The 24,939-nt window shown below is 41.6% G+C and overlaps 1 protein-coding gene across 1 annotated transcript in view; it reads left to right on the top strand.

Moving 5' to 3' along the window:
- The first annotated feature begins 205 nt into the window (after positions 1-205).
- Positions 206-24,939, top strand: part of COL9A2 (collagen type IX alpha 2 chain) — a 114,757-nt gene continuing 90,023 nt past the window's right edge. The window contains exons 1-2 of the mRNA XM_069756980.1: positions 206-429; positions 7,742-7,816. Of these exons, the coding sequence (XP_069613081.1) occupies positions 358-429; positions 7,742-7,816 (147 nt within the window). The 5' untranslated portion in view covers positions 206-357. The remainder of the gene's footprint in view (positions 430-7,741; positions 7,817-24,939) is intronic.

Raw genomic sequence — 24,939 nt, 5'->3', positions numbered from 1 at the left:
GTCGGCTAAGCTAAAGTTAGGTTTTGTAAAGTATTTTCGGAGCGCAGGAAGGGGCTGTGGGAATTAAGACCTGGTACCTGAAGCCTTCACTTGATGTTAGGAAGGGATGAAGGGAGGGTTCTTTCTCCCACCAGCCAATTGCCCACTTTTCCCACCTATTGAATATTCTTGGATTCTCCTCCCTCCTCTAACCGTACCCCATCTCAGTGTGTCAGTGGTCTTCATCCCATAGCTTCCAGTATTTGGGGTCTGGCAACACAGGGCTAGCTGGAGCTCTAGCCTTCCTAGAAGGATTTTTGAAAGGCCCGTGTGGCTTTGCCCTCCCCGGAGGTCCTCTGGCAACCTGAAGCTAGCACCATGGCCAGTGTATGGGGAAGCCTGCAGCTCTCTGTGATTGTTCATCTCGTCTGCCTTTCCTTGGCACAGTTTGTAAGTCTATTTTACATCTTGTGGATCATTTTTGGGAATGATAATGACATTTCGAGGCTGCATTGGTGCATTGTCCTTGGATGTGTAGCTTGAATCTACTGTAGGAGTTGGTTTTGTTCTTAGAAATGACCTTATACTTTTACCTCTTACTATTTTCATACTGATATCAACCACTGAGGACTCTCAATTCTAAATATTTTTCTATTTTCATACTTCTAATGGCAGAAGAGAGAACAAATCTGTAAATATACTGCAAGGATGTCTGAGAGAATGGAGGCCCATGGTGGCCATAAGGTGATAGAAGTCAATATCTGATGCTTCAGGGGTTCATTGTGAGCCAACCCATGTAAGAAGTTTTATGGCTGTTTTTTATTATCAGAGTATAGTTGTGTCAGTTTTTACCATCAGTCGGGTCAGACTTTCACCAGTTTTTCTTAAATGAAAAAAAAAAAACTGTTGAAGGTTTCTCAAGCTTCTCCTATGAAACAGTCCGTGAAAAAGGACAGTACATGGAAGGCATCTGAGTGATGTCCGATTTTTCACGGACCCACGGACTTGCATTGGTGATTTTGGTACGAAAATCTGATCAATATTGGACATGTCTCCAAGATGTCGCGCTCACCACACGTTCTACAACAGTACGCGGACATGGGAACTACACCATAGACTATAATAGGTTCATTTTCTATGGGGAAAAAACTACAGATGGAACTTGTACACAAAAAGTGATGTCTGAATGAGGCCTTAGTCTTAGTTCATGGCTCAGACACATACATGTATCTGTTTTATGTAATGTGTAACGTTACTACTTAGTTGCTTTGCTATGCTCCCATATACCTGAGCTCTTTTACACATTGTGGCACACTGGGCCTGTAAAGGAACATCTTAGTAGCAACTTTCAATCTTACTAGCCTTTCCGTTTAAAATAAGAACAATATATATATATATATATATATATATATATATACGCTATATTCATATAATGACAATTAGTATTCTTTCAAATTGTTAAAAACGTGCTCGGTAATTTTGCAGTTTCTATATGTATTTCTAGTTGGGAAAGTTGTTTGACAATCTAAAAGACCACCAATACAGCCCCCCATAGAGATTGCACCCACCTTTGCCAGAGTGAACAGCAACCTTTTCATATGTCTACCTGGGCATCATTGAATAATTAAGAAAATGTGCTGTTCAGGGACCTGGAAAAGTTGGGTGACAATGCATGTGTGTACTGTAATTGCTGCCATTTTCACCGTCACCCAACTCTGTGAACAATGTGTAAAATATACAGATTTGACATAGATCCTCATATATAAAAAGTTAGCAGGGACGGTGTGTAGAGACTTGGAGGCAGAGAGGGAGTGGGCTGGATATGTGAAGGTGATTGTAGGTCAGGAGGCAGGAGGAATGCAGAATCCTGAGACATTTGGCATTCATATGTGAGAACAAAGTTTGCCATTCAGGAGTCTGATCCTGTTCCCCACACAGTCACAGAGCCCCTGAACACAAACAAATGAAAGGACAGAGCCACTGCTGCTTGCCGACATGAATGCTTAGCTAGTCTTTACAGTATCCTGCAGGGAAGACTGCACATTCTGGGGATTTAGCTTTATTTTTCAGCCACTTTAGATGTATGCCAGAAATAAATGAACAGTTGACGGTTTCAGAGATCAAATTAGGCCTGTATCTCATATTAATCATCTACATTGATATTGCTGCAAATTATGATCATTTTTATTAACCATGGAACTCTTGTCAGTAAATTATACACTATGCCACAGGTATGTGCAGCATAGGTATGTACAATACACAATGCCCTGGGTATGTATTGTATAAGTATTGCCTTATGTATCTATTGCGTATACTTATACACAATTCCCAGAGTATGTATTGTATAAGTTATGCCTTATGTATCCATTACATATACTTATACACAATGCCCTGGGTATGTATTGTATAAGTTATGCCTTATGTATCCATTACATATACTTATACACAATGCCCTGGGTATGTATTGTATAAGTTATGCCTTATGTATTTATTGTGTATACTTATACACAATGCCCTCGGTATGTATTGTATAAGTTATGCCTTATGTATTTATTGTGTACACTTATACACAATGCCCTGGGTATGTATTGTATAAGTTATGCCTTATGTATTTATTGTGTATACTTATACACAATGCCCTGGGTATGTATTGTATAAGTTATGCCTTATGGATCTATTGTGTATACTTATACACAATGCCCTGGGTATGTATTGTATAAGTTATGCCTTATGTATCTATTGTGTATACTTATATACAATGCCCTGGGTATGTATTGTATAAGTTATGCCTTATGTATCTATTGTGTATACTTATACACAATTCCCAGAGTATGTATTGTATAAGTTATGCCTTATGTATCTATTGTGTATACTTATATACAATGCCCTGGGTATGTATTGTATAAGTTATGCCTTATGTATCTATTGTGTATACATATACACAATTCCTAGAGTATGTATTGTATAAGTTATGCCTTATGTATCTATTGTGTATACTTATATACAATGCCCTGGGTATGTATTGTATAAGTTATGCCTTATGTATCTATTGTGTATACATATACACAATTCCTAGAGTATGTATTGTATAAGTTATGCCTTATGTATCTATTGTGTATACTTATACACAATGCCCTGGGTATGTATTGTATAAGTTATGCCTTATGTATCTATTGTATATACTTATACACAATTCCCAGAGTATGTATTGTATAAGTTATGCCTTATGTATCTATTGTGTATACTTATACACAATGCCCTGGGTATGTATTGTATAAGTTATGCCTTATGTATTTATTGTGTATACTTATATACAATGCCCTGGGTATGTATTGTATAAGTTATGCCTTATGTATCTATTGTATATACTTATACACAATTCCCAGAGTATGTATTGTATAAGTTATGCCTTATGTATCTATTGTGTATACTTATATACAATGCCCTGGGTATGTATAGTATAAGTTATGCCTTATGTATCTATTGTGTATACATATACACAATTCCTAGAGTATGTATTGTATAAGTTATGCCTTATGTATCTATTGTGTATACTTATACACAATGCCCTGAGTATGTATTGTATAAGTTATGCCTTATGTATCTATTGTGTATACATATACACAATTCCTAGAGTATGTATTGTATAAGTTATGCCTTATGTATCTATTGTGTATACTTATATACAATGCCCTGGGTATGTATTGTATAAGTTATGCCTTATGTATCCATTACATATACTTACATACAATGCCCTGGGTATGTATAGTATAGGTTATGCCTTATGTATTTATTGCATACACTTAAACACAATGCCCTGGGTATGTATTGTATAAGTTATGCCTTATGTATCTATTGTGTATACTTATACACAATTCCCAGAGTATGTATTGTATAAGTTATGCCTTATGTATCTATTGTGTATACTTATACACAATGCCCTGGGTATGTATTGTATAAGTTATGCCTTATGTATCCATTACATATACTTATATACAATGCCCTGGGTATGTATAGTATAGGCAATGCCTTATGTATTTATTGTGTATACTTAAACACAATGCCCTGGGTATGTATTGTATAGGTTATTCCTTATGTATCCATTACATATACTTATACACAATGCCCTGGGTATGTATTGTACAAGTTATGCCTTATGTATTTATTGTGTATACTTAAACACAATGCCCTGGGTATGTATTGTATAGGTTATTCCTTATGTATCCATTACATATACTTATACACAATGCCCTGGGTATGTAGTGTATATTCCTATACACAATGCCTTGCATATGGACTGTTTAGGTATGTACTCTATGTATGTACTGTTACTCAATAATCTGGGTATATATCGTATAGGTAATGCTGTAAGTATCTATTGTATATATTTATACAAAATGCCCTGGGTATGTAGTGTATATACTTATACACAATGCCCTGCGTATGGACTGTTTAGATATATGCACTATGTATGTGCTGTCACCCAATGCCTTGGGTATGTACTGTATAGGTAATGCCCTATGTATCTATTGCATATACGTATACACAATGCTCTAGGTATTTACTGTATAAATCCCCTAGAATGTAAGCACACAAGGGCAGGGTCCTCTCACCTCTGTACCAGTCTGTCATCATAAATTTGGTTAATAGAAGCGATATCTATTACCCTGTATGTAACCCCTTTTCTCATGTACAGAACCATGGAATTAATGGTGCTATATAGATAAATAATAATAATATCCAAAATAAAGGACAGCTCACCTGTTCCGGAATAAGAACAATCAGAAGCATAGAACTTCAACACTGCCCATGGATATTCACATTAGTCACAATCGGTCCAACTTACCGCTTGAATTAAGGGCTAAAATCCAACATTGATTAACATCTGGTTGAAACCCTAATACAATGCACCGAATTTTGGGCAATGCGTTTCAAATGTGCCAAACGTTCTTAGAGCTCGCTCACATGAGCGTATACATCGGATGAGTACTATCCAATTTTTTATCGGCTAGCACTCGGATCAATTGTATTCAATTAGGCAGTGCTGATGATCGATGTTTGTAGGTGGAAAAAATATCGCAGCATGTTGCAATTTCACTTTGAAATCAGATGTCACTCTCCCATTAAAATTTTTGGGTGCGTAGAAAACATTGGACTGCACTTGGATGTCATCTGATTTCCGTTGGCTCAGACAATGGAAAAGATGTTGAAATTTTGTTCCCCATCTTCTCCTCTCCAATTCTCTCACCCAACAGAATCGGATCACCCTATACTGACACTGATCAATCTCTGATCAGAGTTTGATCAGAGTGTCAATTTCATAATTGTCCCTATTCTCTTGGATGAGAGAATCTACGTCTGTCTGGTCGTAGCCTTAATCTAGGATTGTGTCTTATCATCCACCAATGTGCTTTATAATAGGCATTCATACGTGACAGACAACCGCAGTAGGAGCAGCCATTTTGTCTATGGCTCATTACCCCTATAGTCACACTGCAGTACCATAAGTATTCACAAAAGACAGCATAGCACAGTAGTAGCAACTATATTATGACATTTATATATTAGAGAAAAAGACAGCGATATAGAATGGATTAAACACACTGAATAATAATATCGTTTATTAGATTAATAAAAAGAATTCACGTAACACAAAAAGCCATAAAAAAAATAAAAAGTGCATAAAGCTTAATACAAAACCCTCAAAAAATACCTTAATAAGTGTTGGGGTCAAAAATAGCCCCTATCTCACCATATAAGTTGGCAAACCTGAAAGCATAGAGAATACAGCATATAAAGTGCAAAAAGAATCTTGTCAATGCATGAACGTTCAAAACTGTAAATGAACCAGATAAAGTATCCTAATAAATAATACAATAGATGAATAAATATGTAAAAAATTATAAATATTACCAAAATTATTACTTCATAAAAAAATAAGAAGGAATGCTAAAGGAGAATAAGGGTTTATGAGGCAATCCCATGAGTTTTGTGACAATTGTGACTTCCTCGGGGTGGTCCTATGTTTTTCTCATGTTTGTTAACCCTACCCTTCATGTACGGCCTCTCACCTTCTTACTATGTACCCTACGGTTCTGTACGCATCCTTAGATAAGCGCCAACTACCGTGGTGGCAGCCATATAGCACACGCCTTATTGACCTGGCTTCACGTAGTAACCAGTCAGAATTCAGCTTTCATTTCTTAGACTGTTCTGGAGAGCATGAAAGCCAGGCTCTGATTGGTTGCTTGGGACAACCAAGACAGTTGTGCAATTTTGATAAGCGAGGCCTCTGTTTTACGCTGCCACGCGTGGTCGTTTTTACCCATACATACGTATACGATATACGGTAATTAGTTCACACAATTAAAGCCACGGACGTCCTGGACTATGCTATAAGCACAAAACACATTAATAAGCCAGAAAACTAGATATAACCACTAATCTACAATATATATGGTGTTTTTGTCAGCTGATTTATGTGTCTGAAAATATGCACGAGATGAAAGGCTAAACTGGATTTTCTATGCGTCTCTAAGTCCGGTGATGCTCCTGCCAGGCCTCCGGTCATGGAGAGAATCTGTCCGGTGATGCTCCTGCCAGGCCTCCGGTCATGGAGAGAATGTGTCCGGTGATGCTCCTGCCAGGCCACCGGTCATGGAGAGAATCTGTCCGGTGATGCTCCTGCCAGGCCTCCGGTCATGGAGAGAATCTGTCCGGTGATGCTCCTGCCAGGCCACCGGTCATGGAGAGAATCTGTCCGGTGATGCTCCTGCCAGGCCTCCGGTCATGGAGAGAATCTGTCCGGTGATGCTCCTGCCAGGCCTCCGGTCATGGAGAGAATCTGTCCGGTGATGCTCCTGCCAGGCCTCCGGTCATGGAGAGAATCTGTCCGGTGATGCTCCTGCCAGGCCACCGGTCATGGAGAGAATCTGTCCGGTGATGCTCCTGCCAGGCCTCCGGTCATGGAGAGAATCTGTCCGGTGATGCTCCTGCCAGGCCACCGGTCATGGAGAGAATCTGTCCGGTGATGCTCCTGCCAGGCCTTCGGTCATGGAGAGAATCTGTCCGGTGATGCTCCTGCCAGGCCTTTGGTCATGGAGAGAATCTGTCCGGTGATGCTCCTGCCAGGCCTCCGGTCATGGAGAGAATCTGTCCGGTGATGCTCCTGCCAGGCCTCCGGTCATGGAGAGAATCTGTCCGGTGATGCTCCTGCCAGGCCACCGGTCATGGAGAGAATCTGCAACGCCCCAGTGCATTGTGGGGCCGCTATATGACTTTAGTTTCTCTCTTCCCGGCTACGGATGACGGATAACTAATGCTGAACACTGAACATCGACAGCATTGGGTGTGATCCAAATGAACCCCCATAACCCTCTCTGCCCCGAGATACCGCTTTTCTTTGGTGGGCACAGACCTCTGCAGAGATTGTAGTCATTTGGGGTCACCAGTGATCGTTTTAGCACATTTTGTTTACATCGTTCTGTATAGTATTATATCAATATGCAGAATTATCTACACATTCATGTTGGTAGAAATGTCACCATAACGGGGATGGCAACAGGATAGATTGTTCACCTAGGTCATTATTCTGAAGGATAAAGCTTAAAAGTCTCTAAACTCATGAGTATGAGAATGTTTTAGATTTTATGAATATTCCGTTTTACACATATATTGCATCTGTAATCCACTGCAGTAAACTAACTAATGAAATGATGCACACATATACTTTTATCTAACCTCTGATTTATTTCTCCTACAGACTGGTCCTCCAGGTCCACCAGGGCCTCCTGGTCCTCCTGGCCTCCCAGGTATCCCGGGATCAGATGGCATAGATGTGAGTATACAAACCTGGAACAAAGAGCCACTGTGTATACCAGTCAGAATCTGAACACTTCCTAAATACTACCACTAGATGGCGAGAGTAGCGTTATCCTTCCCAGTATGGCTGCAGAATTCTGCTCGGTTTAGTATGAAGTGAATGTAAAAATCTACCAACATGGACTGATTACGGCTTTCTTTTACATTATTTTAATGAAAACATCTTTACGAAATCTTTAGGCTTCGATTTTTTTTAATGTTCTGTATTACTACTATGGGTATTATCTTAAATATGTAAGGGTTAAAGTAATAGCAAGGGTGTTAGGCCCTCTACTTGTATTTTTCTGTTTCAACTTCCAGGACATTTGCTTAAACAGTGGGTAAAAAAGATCCTTGGCCCAAACCTTTGGCGTCTTGCCACTGATGTTTAGCAGTGGGCTTTTTTTGTCACTTTTTTGGGTGTTAATTGTACTGACCTGGCAGCTGGGCTATCCAGATAGATCACAGACATCATGGTTATTTGCAAAGCGCAGGAAACATCTCAGCACGTTCTGACATACAGAAATAGCAGTATGGCAGTATAAGAGCTTGCTCTCTTATAAAATGATAACTTTACTGTAGAGATCCAATGAGCCAGTCATCATGGGAAAGCTAGCAAAAAAAAAAAGCAAATCAGGCTGGAAGTGCACTGGGGGCGCGTCAGTGCACTTTGACAGCTTCTTTCAAGTGTTTTAACACCACCCCCCCCTTGCACTTCCTTCCTGATTTGCATATGGATTATATGCAAAATTTCTATGGAAAAATGGTGTAAAGGTACCTAGAGCATGTCATCGGTAGTACTTCCCTTCTCCTATCTCAGTAATGTTACAATCTGCCTTCACTGAGTACAGATGTTACCCGTGAAGTCAGAATTTTGTGAATAAATGATCAGGAGATAAAAGAAGCAGATTTCTCTGATGAGATATAATCAAAAGTTTCTTATTATCAAGTGTACTATTGATTTACAAGATAAAAATGAAAATGACAATTACACTTTAAGCTATTAGAAGGTGAAGACCAACATCATGCGTCCAAAATACAGTAACGCTTACTATTAGTGCTGTTTAATATTACTTTATAAAGCTGCTTGAGGTTCTTAAATGTTGGCTGAATCATTTTATAATCTATGACCATCTGTGGTGTCATTTAAAGGGGTTTTCTGCTTTTAAAAAAGTGGACCCCAAATGGTTCTTGTGATGTAAAATTACTAAATTAAAGGGAACCTTTCCCCCCCCCCAGGGCGTTTTTAAGTGGAGAGCCACCTTCAGCAGCACTAGGGATGCATTCTGTGAAGGTGGCTCTTATATTTCTTATCCCTAGGAACACTGAAATAATCACTTTTATAAATTTCCCGCCATACCGCTAATGTGTCCCATAGGTGTGTTTTCTCCCCCGGTGTCACCCGCCTCAGGGCCATCAATCATCTCCCTCTTGCGTCTGTGCGCCGCCTCCTGGGTTCCTGTTACATGCCCTGTGCCTGCACTCTGCAATCAGTTCTTGGGCAAGCGCCAAGCGCGCTGCCTGGGAACTTACATCAGGTGATGTAACGATATTGCGGCTGCATGTAGCGGAGGCCCCAGATCCCGCCCCGCAGTGTGTTATGATGTATTCACACTGCAGGGCTGGGAATCTGGCGCCTGCGCAGTGGAGTGGGTCTCCATGCTCCACTGAAGTTAGTGCCGATGTTAAGTTTCGCAAGACTTCGGCACTTCTATAAAAAACTATAAAGAAATGTGCGTAGCCAAGATGAAAGCACAAAAAGAAAAAAAGCAGCAGCACCAGAAAGAATGAGTCTCCCTGGCAAAAAACTGCTTCTTGTCAAGATAAAAGTATAACTATAAGTTTATTGTAACAATATTTCCAAAGATAAATGTTATAAATAGGAGAAACAAGTGCAGCAGGAGGAGTACATGGGTAAAGATGACTCTGATCTTGGATTCTGTTTCTTATTTTATTATTTTTATATATGTACAGGTGCTTCTCACAAAATTAGAATATCAACAAAAAGTTAATTTATTTCAGTTCTTCAATAAAAAAAGTTAAACTCATTATATTGAGTCATTTCAGAGTGATATATTTCAAGTGTTTATTTCTGTTAATGTTGATGATTATGGCTTACAGCCAATGAAAACCCAAAAGTCATTATCTCAGTAAATTAGAACACTTTATAACACAAGCTTGAAAAATGATTTTAAAATCAGAAATGTTGGCCTACTGAAATGTATGTTCAGAAAATGCACTCAATACGTGGTCGTGGCTCCTTTTGCATCAGTTACTGCATCAATGCGGCGTGACATGGAGGCGATCATTCTGTGGCACTGCTGAGGTGTTATGGAAGCCCAGGTTGCTTTGATAGCAGCCTTCAGCTTGTCTGCATTGTTGGGTCTGGTGTCTTTCATCTTCCTCTTGACAATACCCCATAGATTCTCTATGGGGTTAAGGTCAGGCGAGTTTGCTGGCCAATCAAGTACAGTGATACTGTTGTTTTTAATCCAGGTATTGGTACTTTTGGCAGTGTGGACAGGTGCCAAGTCCTGCTGGAGAATTTAATTTCCATCTATAAAAAGCTTGTCGGCAGAGGGAAGCATGAATTGCTCTGAAATTTCCTGGTAGATGGCTGCGCTGACTTTGGTGCTGATAAAGCACAGTGGACCTACAGCAGATGACATGGCTCCCCAAACCATCACTGATTGTGGAAACTTCATACTAGACCTCAAGCAGTTTGGATTGTGGCCTCTCCACTGTTCCTTCAGACTGTGGGACCTTGATTTCCAAATGAAATGCAAAATTTACTTTCATTGGAAAACAACTTGGACCACTGAGCAACAGTCCAGTTCTTTTTCTCCTTGGCCCAGGTAAGATACTTTTGGTGTTGTCTATTGGTCATGAGTGGCTTGACACAAGGTGTGCGACACTTGTAGCCCATGTCCTGGATACGTCTGTGTGTGGTGGCTCTTGAAGCAGTGACTCCATCAGCAGTCCACTCCTTGTGAATCTCCCACAAATTTTTGAATGGCCTTTTGTTAAAAGTCCTTTCAAGACTGTGGTTATCCTGGTTGCTTGTGCACCTTTTTCTACTGCACTTTTTCCTTCCACTCATCTTTCCATTAATATGCTTGGATACAGCACTCTGTGTACAGCCAGCTTCTTTAGCAATGACTTTTTGTGTTTTACCCTCCTTGTAGAGTGTGTCAATGACTGCCTTCTGGACATCTGTCAAATCAGCAGTCTTCCCCATCATTGTGGAGCCTACTGAAACAGACTAAGGGACCCCTTAATGACCGCCAATACGTCTTTTAACTGACCTGAGATATAAGAGAATAGCCTCCCCATACAGGTGACAATCCCGCAGCTGTCGGCTGTACACTATAGCTGACAACTTGCTGCATCAGCCACGATCAGTGTTTGCACCATCCAACTCTGTTTAACCCCTTAGATGCTGCTTTCAATAGTGACTACATCATTATAAATGGTTAGCAGAGTGTGGGGGCTTCCTCCTAATCCCAATTGGTGCCTTCAGATCATGATTGTGTGGTCCTGATGTTTGCCATGGCAATTCATGACCAAATAGCAGCCTTACAATCTGCCGGCTGGTGTAACCTATTCAGAAGATAGAGGCATATAGGTGGTAAAAATACACATTTTCATTTCTGACATACCACTTTGCATTCATACCTGAAAAGCATCTGAAGGGTTAATAAACTACCTGACTGTAGTTTTCAATATGTCAGGGTGTGCTGTTTCTAAAATGTGATCACTTTGGGGGGGGGGTTTCCCAATATATGGGACCCTTTCAAAAATGGATAGGTCCCTAAAAAAATAAATTTTGTAAATTTCCTTGAAAAAAATGAAATATCACTGCTACATTTTTAAACCTCCTAAAATGCTAACAAAGTAAAAGAACATTTTTTAAATGGTGCTGATGTAAAGCCGACATGTGGGACATGTTATTTATTAATGTTTTACTATGGAATGACTATCTGGATTAAAGGAACAATCATTCAAAGTTTGAAAATTGCAAATTTTTTAACATTATTCTCAAATTTCTGATATTTCTTATAAATAAACACAAAGCATATCAACCTAAATTTACCATTATCATAAAGTATAATGTGTCATGAAAAAACAGTCTGAAAATCACTGGGATTTGTTGAAGCGTTGCAGAGTTATTACAACATAAAGTGATACTGGTCAGATTTCAAAAATTTGGCTCCGTCCCTAAGGGGTTAAACACTTAGGAAGCCTTTGTAGGTATTTTTGTTAATTATTCTAATTTACTGAGATAATGAGTTTTGGGTTTTCATTGGCTGTAAGCCATAATCATCAACATTAACAGAAATAAACACATGAAATAGATCACTCTGTAACGACTCTATATAATATATGAGTTTCACTTTTTGTATCGAACAACAGAAATAAATTAACTCTTTGATTATATTCTAACTTTGTGAGAAGCACCTGTATATATGCAGATTAATATGTTTATACACGTTATTTAACACTTACTGTGCATATCCATATTTACACACTATTCCCATATACTTACCTTACCTTCTGTCATCTTCCCATAGTTCATTCACTTGTTTAGCATCATCCGTCCATATTTACACATTATATTTTTAATCTCCTCCTGCTGGGTCTGTCGCCCTCTAGTGTTCAGAATTTGTGTTTTGAAATATTGGTACAAGAAACTTATATCTATACTTTTATCTTGGCTACACAGATTTCTTTATAGGTTTTTACACAGCACATACAGGTAATAAAGGCAGACAGTATGAGCTGAGGAGGTTGTATCTCTGCAGACAAACTATAAAGACCCCCAATTATATAATTGCTCAACAACAGTACTCTTTGCATAGAGGGACATAAAGAAGAACAAGAAGGGGGGGAGATGGATGGGGCAGAGAGGTGTCTACGGGCTGCCATGAAGAATTTGGCGGGTGAGAATATTACCCTGTAGTTCACAGTAGGTGACTTACACAAGAGAGACTGTAGAGTTTGTTCTATGCTAGTGGTTTGAGTGGCAATCACGTGACAGATCCACCCATGGTTATTTATTTATTGATGTATGGAGCAGCCAGTGCCAGGCAGCAGCTGCCAAGGCAAACAGGATCATGGGGTGCATTAAAAGAGGTCTGGATACACATGATGAGAGCATTATACTGCCTCTGTACAAATCCCTAGTTAGACCGCACATGGAGTACTGTGTCCAGTTTTGGGCACCGGTGCTCAGGAAGGATATAATGGAACTAGAGAGAGTACAAAGGAGGGCAACAAAATTAATAAAGGGGATGGGAGAACTACAATACCCAGATAGATTAGCGAAATTAGGATTATTTAGTCTAGAAAAAAGACGACTGAGGGGCGATCTAATAACCATGTATAAGTATATAAGGGGACAATACAAATATCTCGCTGAGGATCTGTTTATACCAAGGAAGGTGACGGGCACAAGGGGGCATTCTTTGCGTCTGGAGGAGAGAAGGTTTTTTCCACCAACATAGAAGAGGATTCTTTACTGTTAGGGCAGTGAGAATCTGGAATTGCTTGCCTGAGGAGGTGGTGATGGCGAACTCAGTCGAGGGGTTCAAGAGAGGCCTGGATGTCTTCCTGGAGCAGAACAATATTGTATCATACAATTATTAGGTTCTGTAGAAGGACGTAGATCTGGGTATTTATTATGATGGAATATAGGCTGAACTGGATGGACAAATGTCTTTTTTCGGCCTTACTAACTATGTTACTATGTATGTTACTATGTATGTATGCAACTCAGGAGATAAGGATTGACGATAGTGATGAGCGAACGTGCTTGAATAAAGCGTTATCTGAGCATGCTTGGGTCTAACCGAGTGTCTTCGGCGTGCTTGAACAATATGTTCAAGTCCTCTCTGCTGCATTGTTTTATGGCTGTTCAACAGCAACAATACATGGCGTGATAGCCTAACAAACAGACAATCCCTTCATGTGCTGCGGCTGTCTAACAGCTGCGAGACATGCAGCAGCGGGGACCCTAACATATTTTTTGAGTATGCCAAAGACTCTGTATTAGAACATGAGCATGCTCGGATTTTACCTTATTCGTGCATGCTCGCTTGTCACTAATTGACGATATGAGAATATTACTTAGTGAATTAGCTACCAATACGTTTGTAAAGGAGGGAAAGTAAATGCAGTATCCATCTCAACCACTAGATGTTGATATAACCATGCACATAACCAGCCATTTAAAACTATTCATACATTTTTACTTATATTGATGTTAGTGTTCTTTTTAAAAATAATAATTAAAGGGAACATGTCACCTTGAAAAATGCTATTTAGCTTCAGATATAGGGTTAATCTGCAGGTACATATCATTACATTATGAGATAGTTGAGTGCTGCACTCTGATCTTTGGTGCTCCTTTTACAATGAAGATGAGGTATTGTGCATGACTGACCTCCTTTAATCTGGACAGTTCATGGAAATGTAATAAGCCTGCATTAAAAAAACAAAAATTATAAAAACTCAGAGCCTAGATGAATAGCACGTGGTACAATTTGGTACAAGTTGATAGGGGCTGACATCTATTGACTTACATTTCAATATTAGATGTCACGGTCTTTACGACCATGGCATCTAAAGAGTTAGATAGTCCATCAACTCCCAAATGCATTGCGATCACAGGGTAACAATAAAAAAAAACTAAGCCATCACACAGGGTTAAGGATGGAAAAATACAATGGCTCAGCTATGGCTCACATAATAAGTTGATTGAAAAAAAAAAGTCATTTTTTTAACCCCTTCCCGACCTGTGACACAGCGTCATGAAAGTCGGTGCCAATCCGACCTGTGACGCATATGCTGTGTCACAGAAAGATCGCGTCCCTGCAGATCGGGTGAAAGGGTTAACTCCAATTTCACCCGGCCTGCAGGGACAGGGGGAGTGGTAGTTTAGCCCAGGGGGGGTGGCTTCACCCCCCCGTGGCTACGATCGCTCTGATTGCCTGTTGAAAGTGAAACTGCCAATCAGAGCGATTTGTAATATTTCACCTAAAAATCTGGTGAAATATTACAATCCAGCCATGGCCGATGCTGCAATATCATCGGCCATGGCTGGAAACACTGATGTGCCCCCACCCCACCCCACCGAGCGCCCCCCCAGCCCCCCGATCTGTGGTCCGCTCCCCTCTGTCCTGTGCTCCGCTCCCCCGTCCTCCTGTCCGCTCCCCCCGCACTCCGATCCACCCCCCTGCACAGCGATCCCCCACCCCGTGCTCCAATCCACCCCCCCGTGTTCCGATCCACCCCCCCATGCTCCGATCCACCCCCCGTGCTCCGACGCTCCCCCCGTGCCCTGATCTCCCCCCCCCTTATGCTTACCTCCCGGGATCCGTCCGTCTTCTTTCCTGGGCGCCGCCATCTTCCAAAATGGCGGGCGCATGTGCAGTGCGCCCGCCGAATCTGCCGGCCGGCAGATTCGTTCCAAAGTGAGTTTTGATCACTGAGATATAACCTATCTCAGTGATCAAAATAAAAAAAAATAGTAAATGCCCCCCCCCCTTTGTCACCCCCATAGGTAGGGACAATAAAAAAATAAAGAATTTTTTTTTTTTTTTACACTAAGGTTAGAATAGGGTTAGGGTTAGGGGTAGGGGTAGGCTTAGGGGTAGGGGTAGGGTTATGGGTAGGGTTAGGGGTAGGGTTAGGGGTAGGGTTAGGGTTAGGGGTAGGGTTAGGGGTAGGGTTAGGGGTAGGTGTAGGGTTAGGGGTAGGGGTAGGGTTAGGGGTAGGGTTAGGGTTAGGGGTAGGGTTAGGGGTAGGGGTAGGGTTAGGGGTAGGGTTAGGGTTAGGGGTAGGGTTAGGGGTAGGGTTAGGGTTAGGGTTTCGGTATGTGCACACGTATTCTGTTCCTCTGCGGATTTTTCCGCTGCGGATTTGATAAATCCGCAGTGCTAAACCGCTGTGGATTTATCGCGGATTTACCGCGGTTTTTCTGCGCAATTCACTGCGGTTTTACAACTGCGATTTTCTATTGGAGCAGTTGTAAAACCGCTGCGGAATCCGCAGAAAGAAGTGACATGCTGTGGAATGTAAACCGCTGCGTTTCCGTGCAGTTTTTCTGCAGCATGTGTACAGCGATTTTTGTTTCCCATAGGTTTACATTGAACTGTAAAGGCACAGATGATTGGCCTCGGGGAGACCAAAACATCCAACACCACGGAGACACCATCACGTGCTTCTCAACGCAGTGATTCCAGAACACTGCCCCCATCCCTTATGGGAAATATGCAGATGCAAGTAAAGAAGCTGCGGAGACACCATCACGTGTTTCTCGACGCAAGCAGTGAATAGCCAGGCCTTTCCCCGGGAAGGAACAACCACGGGAAGGGCAGCATCCTATGAAGGAAAGACACCTATGCCAAGCATGGTATCCATCCACAGACAGCTGTTTCGGGGTTTTTGCCCCTCATCAGTGTGGAGTAGGAATCTGGCTATTAGGAGCAGTGCCTAGTAAAAAGGCTATAAAGGCACAGATGATTGGCCTTGGGGAAACCAAAACATCCAACACTGCGGAGACACCATCACGTGTTTCTCAACGCAGTGATTCCAGAACACTGCCCCCATCCCTTATGGGAAATATGCAGATGCAAGTAAAGAAGCTGCGGAGACACCATCACGTGTTTCTCGACGCAAGCAGTGAATAGCCAGGCCTTTCCCTGGGAAGGAACAACCACGGGAAGGGCAGCATCCTATGAAGGAAAGCCACCTATACCAAGCATGGTATCCATCCACAGACAGCTGTTTCGGGGTTTTTGCCCCTCATCAGTGTGGAGTAGGAATCTGGCTATTAGGAGCAGTGCCTAGTAAAAAGGCTATAAAGGCACAGATGATTGGCCTCGGGGAGACCAAAACATCCAACACCGCGGAGACACCATCACGTGTTTCTCAACGCAGTGATTCCAGAACACTGCCCCCATCCCTTATGGGAAATATGCAGATGCAAGTAAAGAAGCTGCGGAGACACCATCACGTGTTTCTCGATGCAAGCAGTGAATAGCCAGGCCTTTCCCTGGGAAGGAACAACCACGGGAAGGGCAGCATCCTATGAAGGAAAGCCACCTATGCCAAGCATGGTATCCATCCACATGACACAGACACTGGAAATCCACGGTAAATCCGCAGGTAAAACGCAGTGCCCTTTACCCGCGGATTTTTCAAAAATGATGCTGAAAAATCTCACACGAATCCACAACGTGGGCACATAGCCTTAGGGTTAGGGTTGGAAATAGGGTTGTGGTTAGGGGTGTGATTAGGGTTATGGCTACAGTTGGGATTAGGGTTAGGGGTGTGTTGGGGTTAGTGTTGGAGTTAGAATTGAGGGGTTTCCACTGTTTAGGCACATCAGGGGTCTCCAAACGCAACATGGCGCCACCATTGATTCCAGCATTCATAAAGTCAAATGGTGCTCCCTCAATTCCGAGCCCCAACGTGCGCCCAAACAGTGGTTTACCCCCACATATGGGGTACCAGCATACTCAGGACAAACTGCGCAACAATTACTGGGGTCCAATTTCTCCTGTTACCCTTGTGAAAATAAAAAAATGCTTGCTAAAACATAATTTTTGAGGAAAGAAAAATTATTTTTTATTTTCACGGCTCGCGTTGTAAACGTCTGTGAAACACTTGGGAGTTCAAAGTGCTCACCACATATCTAGATAAGTTCCTTGCGGGGTCTAGTTTCTAAAATGGGGTCACTTGTGGGGGGTTTCTACTGTTTAGGCACACCAGGGGCTCTGCAAACGCAACGTGACGTCCGCAGACCATTCCATCAAAGTCTGCATTTCAAAAGTCACTACTTCCCTTCGGAGCCCCGACGTGTGCCCAAACAGTGGTTTACCCCCACACATGGGGTATCAGCGTACTCAGGACAAACTGGACAACAACTTTTGTGGTCCAATTTCTCCTGTAACCCTTGGGAAAATAAAAAATTCTGGGCTAAAAAATTATTTTTGAGGAAAGAAAACGTATTTATTATTTTCACGGCTCTGTGTTATAAACTTCTGTAAAGCACTTGGGGGTTGAAAGTGCTCACCACATATCTAGATAAGTTCCTTTGGGGGTCTAGTTTCCAAAATGGGGTCATTTGTGGGGGGTTTCTACTGTTTAGGCACACCAGGGGCTCTGCAAACGCAACGTGACGCCCGCAGACCATTCCATCAAAGTCTGCATTTCAAAAGTCACTACTTCCCTTCGGAGCCCCGACGTGTGCCCAAACAGTGGTTTACCCCCACACATGGGGTATCAGCGTACTCAGGACAAACTGGACAACAACTTTTGTGGTCCAATTTCTCCTGTAACCCTTGGGAAAATAAAAAATTCTGGGCTAAAATATTATTTTTGAGGAAAGAAAACGTATTTATTATTTTCACTGCTCTGTGTTATGAACTTCTGTGAAGCACTTGGGGGTTCAAAGTGCTCACCTCACATCTAGATAAGTTCCAATCGGGGTCTAGTTTCCAAAATGGGGTCACTTGTGGGGGGTTTCTACTGTTTAGCCACATCAGGGGCTCTGCAAACGCAACGTGACGCCCGCAGAGCATTCCATCAAAGTCTGCATTTCAAAACGTCACTACTTCACTTCCGAGCCCCAGCATGTGCCTAAACAGTGGTTTACCCCCACATATGGGGTATCAGCGTACTCAGGAGAAACTGGACAACAACTTTTGGGGTCAAATTTCTCCTGTTACCCTTGGGAAAATAAAAAATAGCGGGCTAAAAAATCATTATTGAGAAAAGAATTTTTTTTTTTAATTTTCATGGCTCTGCGTTATAAACTTCTGTGAAGCACTTGAGGGTTCAAAGTGCTCACCACACATCTAGATTAGTTCCTTTGGGGGTCTAGTTTCCAAAATGGGGTCATTTGTGGGGGATCTCCAATGTTTAGGCACACAGGGGCTCTCCAAACGCGACATGGTGTCCGCTAATGATTGGAGCTAATTTTCCATTTAAAAAGCCAAATGGCGTGCCTTCCCTTCTGAGCCCTGCCGTGCGCCCAAACAGTGGTTTACCCCCACATATGGGGTATCTGCGTACTCAGGACAAACTGGACAACAACATTTGTGGTCCAATTTCTCCTATTACCATTGGCAAAATAGGAAATTCCAGGCTAAAAAATCATTTTTGAGAAAATAAAAATTATTTTTTATTTTCATGGCTCTGCATTATAAACTTCTGTGAAGCACCTGGGGGTTTAAAGTGCTCAGTATGCATCTAGATAAGTTCCTTGGGGGGTCTAGTTTCCAAAATGGGGTCACTTGTGGGGGAGCTCCAATGCATAGGCACACAGGGGCTCTCCAAACGCGACATGGTGTCCGCTAACAATTGGAGCTAATTTTCCATTCAAAAAGTCAAAAGGCGCGCCTTCCCTTCCGAGCCCTGCCGTGTGGCCAAACAGTGGTTTACCCCCACATATGAGGTATCGGCGTAGTCGGGAGAAATTGCTCAACAAATTTTAAGATCCATTTTATCCTATTGCCCATGTGAAAATGAAAAAATTGAGGCGAAAATAAATTTTTTGTGAAAAAAAAGTACTTTTTCATTTTTACGGATCAATTTGTGAAGCACCTGAGGGTTTAAAGTGCTCACTAGGCATCTAGATAAGTTCCTTGGGGGGTCCAGTTTCCAAAATGGGGTCACTTGTGGGGGAGCTCCAATGTTTAGGCACACAGGGTCTCTCCAAATGCGACATGGTGTCCGCTAACGATGGAGATAATTTTTCATTCAAAAAGTCAAATGGCGCTCCTTCCCTTCCGAGCCTTACCATGTGCCCAAACAGTGGTTTACCTCCACATGTGAGGTATCAATGTACTCAGGAGAAATTGCCCAACAAATTTTAGGATCCATTTTATCCTGTTGTCCATGTGAAAATGAAAAAATTGAGGGTAAAAGAATTTTTTTGTGAAAAAAAAGTACTTTTTCATTTTTACGGATCAATTTGTGAAGCACCTGGGGGTTTAAAGGGCTCACTATGCATGTAGATAAGTTCCTTGGGGCGTCTAGTTTCCAAAATGGGGTCACTTGTGGGGGAGCTCCAATTTTTAGGCACACGGGGGCTCTCCAAACGTGACATGGTGTCCGCTAAAGAGTGCAGCCAATTTTTCATTCAAAAAGTCAAATGGCGCTCCTTCCCTTCCAAGCCCTGCCGTGCGCCCAAACAGTGGTTTACCCCCACATATGAGGTATCAGCGTACTCAGGACAAATTGGACAACAACTTTCGTGGTTCAGTTTCTCCTTTTACCATTGGGAAAATAGAAAAATTGTTGCTGAAAAATCATTTTTGTGACTAAAAAGTTAAATGTTCATTTTTTCCTTCCATGTTGCTTCTGCTGCTGTGAAGCACCTGAAGGGTTAATAAACTTCTTGAATGTGGTTTTGTGCACCTTGAGGGGTGCAGTTTTTAGAATGGTGTCACTTTTGGGTATTTTCAGCCATATAGACCCCTCAAACTGACTTCAAATGTGAGGTGGTCCCTAAAAAAAATGGTTTTGTAAATTTCGTTGTAAAAATGAGAAATCGCTGGTCAAATTTTAACCCTTATAACTTCCTAGCAAAAAAAAATTTTGTTTCCAAAATTGTGCTGATGTAAAGTAGACATGTGGGAAATGTTATTTATTAACTATTTTGTGTCACATAACTCTCTGGTTTAACAGAATAAAAATTCAAAATGTGAAAATTGCGAAATTTTCAAAATTTTCGCCAAATTTCCGTTTTTATCACAAATAAACACAGAATTTATTGACCTAAATTTAGCACTAACATGAAGCCCAATATGTCACGAAAAAACAATCTCAGAACCGCTAGGATCCATTGAAGCGTTCCTGAGTTATTACCTCATAAAGGGACACTGGTCAGAATTGCAAAAAACGGCAAGGTCTTTAAGGTCAAAATAGGCTGGGTCATGAAAGGGTTAAAGGGAACCTGTCAACACATTTGACCTATCTAAATTACTAAGATGGGCACACAGGTTATAGACTGCTGAAAAAAGTCCTACCTATATGTCTCATATCAGATAGCTTGTTGTTGAGAAATCATCTTTTATCACTTTATGTAAATTACCTCTTCTGGGCTATGGGAAGGATGGTGCCTGGAAGATAACTCTGCCTCCAGAGCTTGTTTTACATTAAAGGGGATTTACCAGTGTGATGTGTGATGGTTTCGAGTGTGATGTTTAATGACTGCTCTCTCCTCTCCTGATCTCACTGCAGAGCTGTGTGTGACAATAACTGACACATCTGCAGGTTCCTCGGCTTCCAGCTCACAAGCAGACAAGACTGTAATATTCTTGCAATACAGCAGAGCTCAAGAGCAGAAAAAATGTGTTTGCAAGAAGACAAATATAATTTTTCTTGTTCTGTGTTAGTTACTTGTCTCACACTGGTAACTCCCCTTCATGTAAAATAAGCTCTGGAGGCCGAGTTATCTTCCAGGCAACATTCTTTCAATAGAAATACCTGGATTTCTCTGGAACAATACATTGGATGGCAGATATCAAGGTATTAACAGATTCCCTTTAGGTCTCCTTCACATGTCCATATTTCCGTTTTTTTTACAGATACCACACTTACCCAATATAATCTTTGGTTTTGCACACATATCTGTGTGTTTGCATGGACACGCAAACCACACAGAGACATGCTCATTTTTTTACCATCAGCATTGATGTCAAGTGCCAATACAAGTCTATGGGTTATCTGTGTGCCGTCCGTGTGCTGTACCTGTTTAACATAACAAAGTATAAGAGAAGCTTTTAAATTGTTTTTTCTTAAGCCATTCTGGAAAAAATGCATGGCACACAGATGGCTTACTGATGGCACACTGATCCAAAACACTGATCACACAGTACTGGTTTTTATGGTACCGGCATTATACGGACATGTGAAGAGGGCTGTAAAGCTATTTAATATGCAAAAGTAGTAAAACATAAAAGAAACTATAGAACTTGTGAATCTCTTATTATATTGACCTGCAGAATAAAGATTCATTGTACAACACAATGAATTCCATAAAAATAAAATAATTCCTAATATATTTCAGATGTTCTGCAGAAGCTGTTTAAATCCCACCATGATTCAGCACTTCACATAGCCACTATCTTGTTTCTATTGTCAGCCAGATTCAGAAGTTCTACCTAATATTTTCTAGCACTGCAGGATTTTAATGGAGGTCAGGTGGTAATACCAGGATAGCCTTGGCCTATGTAGTCTAGCAACAACTCAGTACAGTGATCAGCTGTGTCTGCTATGTTTGAAAAATCCCAACTCCTGATATTGGTTGCTTAGTGAGCAAAACAGGGGTCTCGTGGATTACTATTCTAAAAGCCCCTTTAACTCAATTCTATCACAGGCTAGTGAGTCACCCACCAGGGCAATGGGGATACTCGGTACCGGGTCCGGTCGCTCTTAAAAGGGGTGTCAAGGTCTTTAAAGGGAATTTGGTAATAAAGTCTATTCGTGACACCACCTGTGGTTCTCGGTCAGTGGGATCGACGCTGCTTAAAGGGGTCCTCTGGGGTGATGTTGTTGCAGCAAGATGGTGATGCTTCCCACAGGTGAAGCAGGGTCCCCAGGGCTCCCAAAGTATATGGCAAAGATGGTGTATGCCGGTAAATAAGTGGAGGACGCAGAGTTGTTAAGTCTTTACCTGGTTTACTGGTAGAAGCAGTCCACTTTCCAGGATACCAGGCACGGGTGGTGATGTGGTCCAGCCGGCTTGGAGGCAAAGGTGATCCCTCTCCCAGGTGAGATCCGTAAGCCTTCCTACTACGCTAATATGAGAGGTCCCCGCTGCCTGTAGCTTGCTGGCAAGTCCTCTCACTCCCGTCCTATAACAGGTACCCATATGATGGGCAGCTTGAGCCGTTTTACAGGGACTCTAACACGACCTGGGCTCTTCAGGTGCTGCTTCACCTCCAGGTGTGCTGTGGGCAAATCACATACAGTTCTAAGCCCTTCCGGTTCTGCTAAGTGTCCTAGAGTCCCACTATAGCCTCGGGCTCCCGATGTCCGGTCTCTGTGCCTCGGCTCTGAGGGTGCCCGGTCACGGTTCCCCTCTGAGCGCTTTTCCACTCCTGTGCTTCTTCCCTCAATTGCTCCACTGTATACAACAACCCCTTGGGCTCTAGTCCTTTCCTGGAGCTGCAGCTCAGTCCTGGCTGCACGGCTCTGTAGTCTGCACTCTGCTCCAGACTTCCTTTCTCCTCAGTGTCTCTCTAGAACTAATCTAACTCCTCCTCCAGACCAGAATACTTAAAGCTGAGGGAAGCTCCCCTGAATCCGGGTCCTGGGCTCCCCTTCTGGCCTGGATTCAGAATGTGTTGTGTGTAGGTGCTTACCTGGTAAAGAGAATCCTCCTTGCCTCCAAGCATGATATCGCCCTCCCCAAAAGAAAGGTAACATCACTGTAACAACCGGTTACCTGGGGTGTTACACTAGCATGACCACAACTTCATTTTTTGTAAATATAATCAGAAAAAAATAATCATGCTATCTATTGCAGGGTTGAAAACATCTTTTATACACAGAAAAGGTTAAGAAGCACCTTTATTTAAGTGGGATATCAGTATTATGCAATAAAAATATATTTTTCATAAAAACAAGTCCTTAATAGAACAATTATACCATGGATAGCGGAAAGAAGCACCGAACTCAGTAACCGTAACAGTAATCTAATGAACTGTTTCCGACAAGCTATAAAATTGGTATTTTCAAGTTATCTCTTGAGTGGTTCAGAACAATGTAATCTCCTTACTTTCTGGTTTCTAACATGGCAGGCTCTCCTCCTTGAGTGACAGCTCTGGTGAATAGTAGAACTGTAGTATTAGTAGAACTATAAAGCTCAGCACAAGTTCTGCTGTAACACATTCAGCTATCAGTGGTTTGTTCTGGAGTGTACATTACCATCACTGCATTGACACAGAGATAACAGGGCATGTCAACAAGCACACAGCTCTGGACTGCGAGAGACCAGAGATGTGCTTAGAAGACCTACTCTGAAATCTGCTGGGCTAATGATTTATAACTGCATCTATTTAGAAGATGAGAGGAAGATTAGGGAGGTGAGCTAACTGCTAATTAAAAATCAGTGAGCAGTAGAGAGCTGACTTGGATGTTAAGAGTTAACTCCTCTCCTGGGATGTAACTACTGAGCCATTATCTGGAGGCCAAACTACATGGAAATCAGCTATACACGATAAAAATGGAATAGATAGAAAAAGCAAGTTAATTGCAAACTTTCTTATGTTCTTGCTGTTTAACTAATTAATGCAATTTAAGAACTTGAGAATATCCCTTTAATGAAGCTACAAAATTGTACATTAGTGGGCTTGTCATGATAATATATATGGTACCATATTCTTGTAGAAGCTTGGAACCCTAAAAATATGGATTTTTGTAATTACATAACAAAATACAGATAGACAAATTCCAAACATAAATATAATACAGATAATAATGTGTATTTCCTCATTTTGTTGATTCAGAATTTCAGCAAATATGCATGTCTAACCTTACTGAGGACCTGTCAGCTTGTAAGAAGGTTGAACATGATATACAAAAAAGTAAAAGCTGGTCATCTTTACATGCTAAACTAATCAGCATGGCTCAGAACAGATATATCGCCAATTTTTTGGGTTACCATTGACCCTGTTGAGATCGATATACCTAAGCCACATTAGGTTACTTTATTTCATGGAGCATATTTCACTGTCTATATATAAACTGTAAAGCACAGACCGGATGTTGGTCTCTTGACCAAAATCAACTGATCCATAAGCATCTATGAGACTGGTGGACTTGTGACCCGAGGCTGGGGCTACACAGTGACTTTCAGCCAAAGATCTTGATATGCCACTGCTACATTGCAGCATAATGTAAGAAGCGAATGCTGTTGTATTATGACCTGAAGTTGATGTGATGCACATACTGTCTGCTAACTTGAAATACCCACTGCACCCCTGAATCCATGCACCTCTCTCCCCCTATTCTACCTGGTCCACTGCTACTTTTTTTCTGACTTTAATTCAATGAATCATACTTATAATTTACTGCATGCTAATT

Source organism: Ranitomeya imitator, chromosome 3 (assembly GCF_032444005.1).
Source record: "Ranitomeya imitator isolate aRanImi1 chromosome 3, aRanImi1.pri, whole genome shotgun sequence".
Taxonomy (NCBI): Eukaryota; Metazoa; Chordata; class Amphibia; order Anura; family Dendrobatidae; genus Ranitomeya; species Ranitomeya imitator.
This window is presented reverse-complemented; position numbering and strand designations above follow the sequence as displayed.